This window comes from Montipora capricornis, chromosome 10 (genome assembly GCF_036669925.1).
Source record: "Montipora capricornis isolate CH-2021 chromosome 10, ASM3666992v2, whole genome shotgun sequence".
In the NCBI taxonomy this organism is placed as follows: domain Eukaryota; kingdom Metazoa; phylum Cnidaria; class Anthozoa; order Scleractinia; family Acroporidae; genus Montipora; species Montipora capricornis.
The window spans coordinates 12,208,479-12,213,478 of NC_090892.1; the positions used below are offsets into that span (position 1 = coordinate 12,208,479).

Below are 5,000 nucleotides of genomic sequence, written 5' to 3' on the forward strand. Positions count from 1 at the left end.
GAGTAGCCTGTTCCAGGCTCCCAGATGGTAGGGAAAGAGAAAAAAAAAATGCGTGCGAAAAATTAGTGGGGGCTTGAGTCAAGGCAAGGCAGGGAAGCGAGTTCAACCTCCATCATTTTATTGTTGCTTAGAGGTGATGCTTTGATTCTCTGAAGGCCATATTTTTAAGTTCTTCAGGTTTTCCAAGAAAAACATGACGTGTTTGGGAACGAAGATTCCTAGAGTTTCCTTATTTAGCGTTGTCCGTTTCTTACACTGGCGGCGAAAATGTTGTATTGGCCGATGTTGCTGCTTCCTTCGGGCTGGACCTTGTGCGGAACGAAAAACTTTCCGTTGTTGCTGTTGTCTCACTTGTGCGAGGACGTTAGCCAGAATTTAAGGCACTTTTAAGAAAACAACTTTACAAGCAAACGAAGTCATTGTCAAAGCGCCCGATTTAGCAAATTCGACCACAAGACACGACCAATTCGAAAACTGCGAGTTCCCAACACTCTGTTGACTTTTCCAAGAAAAAACAGAAATCCAACCATTGAAGTTTCTGGCCTAGATGATAAGATGGTCTCATCAATGAAATTTAAATTTTTTCCCGATTTAAAATTACCCAAGATGTTTATTTCTCTACTCACAAGTATTTACCAAATGCTGATATTTGGTAAAATGCTACAAAATGTACATTAGAGGAAGTCCATCTTTAAAAAGAAAAGATAAACAAAAGAAACTTTCACACAAAATATGAAGTTTACGCTAACACTGGATTTTAAACTGTACTCCGTTTTCAAACAACCAGGGCCTGGTTTATACCTGCTACTGAAAAACAGTCTACACCTAAACACCTGTCAGTACGAAAAAGCTGTTATGATTACCTGGATGGGCCTTTGAACCACTGTGCTAGTAGTTGGTGTTGCTCTGTTGTCCCTGTCAGCTGATACCAATTGTGTGCGACACTGCTATCAACTGGTACATTGTCCTCTTGGTCGCTACCATCAAATGAGTTCTCAAGAGGGTGAAAAACTGGCTGTGATCCTTCAGCTTCATTCAAAGTATCTTGAACTGCTGTCTACAAGACATCAGATGCTCTATTTCAGTTAGTAAGTATAATACACTGACAATTTCCAACTGGGAATGGATGACAGACCTTTACTGCTTGAGAAGTTCAACTTGGGCAGCTGCTGCATAACAGCTCACAAAGCACACACACACAAGTTTACATTTACACTCAACATTCACATATTTGCCTTGGACAAACTTAAGTCTTGATCAAATTCTTTCCACTTTGAAGCAAAATCAAGGTGTGTAAGCAGTATGTACATGAAAGTAGATGATCATACATGTAATACCTGAATATTATATTATTTTCCAACTGCTATTCTAAAAAAAAATTCCTTGTACGTAACAAATTACACAAAACGTGAACAGTGACCAAAGTAGCTTAAGCTTACGAGTTGGTCACTGCCACAGGCAATCACTTGGCATGAACATGTACATAAATTTAATTTAATTAACAGGATATGGGCAGACTACACTTAAAAGACAGATTGAGTATAATAATTTAAAAGATACAGTCTGGAATGTATAATACAGTATTTTAGAGGTTGGTAGGTTATGTCATGCATTACTGCATTAATGCTGCCTTGGCTGTTGGCGCTTGGAGATTCCGCAAAATTATGAAAATCACAGTTACTGTTGATGATCAACCACCAAAGCTTTTACATAATTTTTAAACTTCTCCATTTGTCCTTTGCACTTGTAGCAAATTATCGAACAGAAGCTGTGCTATGCTCACACAGGTAAATCTACCACTTATTTCAATCTTTCTGCAGTTTTGATAGCATCTTTTACATCAAACAAGTTGCATTTACCCCTGCCAAGTACTGCTGGATTACACCCACAAACCTGACAATACATATCAGGTGAAATAATCTTTGCTAGAGTTTTTCTATTGTGTGCACCATGTGAGTGCTGTGGAGCAAGAATTGTACACAAAATACAATGTACATGTAACATGACCTAACTTGCATGCGAAAACAGGTTTAGCTGAGCTTCAGAACAACTCAGTGTCAATGAAACCGGGCATGGAGGTGAGGTTCTCAACGGCCTGAACAGAGCTTTTTCTCACCACTTTGCAACTGACTATTCCGTTGCTCTAAGAGAGAAAAAACTCCTGCATACGAACACTCAGGCTTTTTGTCAGCATCCCCTTTCCTCACCACTTGAAAAATTAAAGAATACCGTAGTTATTCGATTATAAGGCGCACGGTTTTTTCAAGAAAAATCTGTCTTTGGTTCGCAAGTTAGTGCTAAAATTGGGGTGCGTCTTATAGCCAAGTATTTTCGCGCATCAAAATCTTAAGATCACAATTTGAGAAGAACTTGCAGTTTAAACAACACAAGAAAAAAACACTAGTTGTCAATTTAAAAAAATAATAGTGCTTTTAGAGACCGTTACACTAAACGACTTCAAGAGAAAAGCAAACAAACGGAAATTTGCATACATGCTTAAAAAGCACATGCTCAGTAATGTGATACCCATGACAACAATACAATTGTTCGAACCTTGTTTCGAATTCCGAGAATCGTGTTTGTCACTCGCATGAAAAGTTTCTTCTCTGAACAAACAGTGTGGAGATAAAACATACATTCTTCAATCGTCCAGCCTTTCTTGTGCACTGAAATTTGCATCCTCGGTGGCGTGTTGATATTCAGCTGTCGAACATCTTTGAATATGACTTTCGGTGGGAGTTTTTTGCCGTTCCCTTTCGCTTGAAGTCTGAAGTCTGAACTCTGACTATTTATTAAGTCGGAAGGTTCAAATAAAAGTGTATACGTTGTATGTTTATCATTTCAGGTGTCAACTTTTAGCCTTTGTTTTAACGTATATCATTAAATGCGTGACTTTTTCACTTTGTTTACGTTAACAAAAAGAGTTTGCATACCAATTATTGTGTAAAGCCCTGGTCAAACGGACTCGCAATTAGTCGCAAGTAGCCACAAGTTTAACTTGCGTAGAGACGCGTTGGGTGGCCAAATGGACTCACAAGTTCCCTTGCGAGTACACGCAGGTCGCAGAAAAAAAAACTATTTTTTTCTTTTAGTCTGATTGGTCAACCAACTTGTGTTGACTTGCGTTGACTTGCGTTGGGTGGCCAAACGGTGAAAAACTTGCGTCGACCAAAGTGAGCGCAAGTCAATGCAAGTGCACGCAGGCCTGGCCAAACAGAGTCGCAAGTAGACGAAAATTGAAGACTTGCGTCTACTTGCGAGTCCGTTTGACCAGGGCTTAAGGATAATTGTTCTCAAATTCATCACATCCTTTTGATAACTCTCAATTTTTTGGTGCGTCTTATAACCGAGTATTTTCACGTAATTTCCAGTTTGAGAACTTAGCTTGATTAAATTGCTAAGTTTGGGGTGCGCCTTATAACCGAATAACTACGGTAATACTGATTTTTCATTTTCCTTTCCTGTACGTAACATGCCTCAACATTCCCACTAGTACAAATAATTATTTTACACCTCGGTGACAAGTGGTTAGGGGATGTGTACAAGAAATGGAATTTTCCACTGGCTGAGTCAAACAAAAGAAGTGGAAAATGATTGGGCAAGCAGTTGTTTTTATTGCGTCTGCCATAAGTGACTTTTTCCCACCCACTTGCCCAGAGATTTTCAGTTTTGCAAATGTATTTTTGGTACTCGTCTGTATAAAAGGAACTTTATTTAAGTGTCTAGTCGTTCTAGCGCTCGAGCACTAATTGTGGACACTGTAAATAGAAATTAACAATTAACAGAAATCAAGTCAAATGTTGGTTTTTGGGGAGAGGGAAAAACTGGAGTACCCGGGGAAAAACCTCTCGGTGCAGAGTAGAGAACCAACAAACTCAACCCACATATGACGCTGAGTCTGGGAATCGAACCCAGGTCACATTGGTGGGAGGCGAGTGCGCTCACCACTGTGCCATTCCTGCACAACTAGGATTAAATACCATGTGACACAAATGGACCAATTAGAGTGCGATCCATTTGGAGGCAAAGAATCCATGGATACTAATGAACAGCAGAAGTTCATAAATTCAGCATAGCCCTGGAGGTGCATTTGCATAGTTTGTGTACATACATGTACTGGTATAACTTTATATGAACTGTATGTTTGTCATCAAGATTACAATAAAGGTAAGGCTGTAGCGGTCATAGCTACCAGTGGTGTGTGAGAAGGGGCATTACATGTAACTTGTGTTGGTGCATCAATACTTTCAGGTGATACTACAAGAGTGAAAAGGAGGCTGTTGGAGATCTTTTTTCACCAAAACTCTTTGATTTTTGGACATAATTATTCGCAGTGCTCTGTTAAATTATGAGTCGATACTGATGCAAGATATAAGCTTCCTGGTTTAAAGCCGGGTGGGGCTTACTGTCAATTTCACTGCAAATTAGGTGAGAAGTTTCAAAGTTTGCAAATTGCAACCAAGTTTCTTTTCTCCCTCAATTGAAGGATTATTCTTAATTGTCAATTTGCTCCAAGTGAAGTATTTATAGGGATCATGGGAAATGGGCTCAAACCTGGAAACGTTTGATTAATAACCCTTTCACTTAACCACTAGACTACCACATCACTAACTGCAAGGATGTCATTTTCTTTTAATGTCAATAATTTTTTCTTTCAAATGCCGCTGCAAGGCTGTGCTCTAAGGAAAATTTCGGGGAGCCCTTCGGGGTCCCAAGCATTTCAGCTGGGGTGCCCACCCCCCTCCCACCCTCCCCTGCCCGAATTACTTAATTATTTCTTTAATTAATTATCTGAGATCAACAATGCAGCAAGATCTTCATCCATCTCTCTCTCAACAAAACAATGCTGCTACGTGCCCTGGTAATCGTCGAACTCGCTAGTGCAAGAAAAACCTGCAACCCACTAAACTTTTCATGCCACACTTGAGAAAGACGAGAAAAGTGGCAATGCCACCGATGTTTTTCAGGTTTAAAAGTGAAAAAGTAAAGATTGCGGTAGG

The 5,000-nt window shown here is 39.6% G+C and overlaps 1 protein-coding gene across 1 annotated transcript in view; it reads right to left on the bottom strand.

The window, feature by feature from the left end:
- The window catches only part of LOC138019028 (FAS-associated factor 2-like), a 30,466-nt gene that overhangs the window by 24,049 nt on the left and 1,417 nt on the right, over positions 1-5,000 (bottom strand). Inside the window, 2 exon segments of the mRNA XM_068865691.1 lie at positions 864-907; positions 910-1,057. Coding sequence (XP_068721792.1) covers positions 864-907; positions 910-1,057 — 192 coding nt within the window.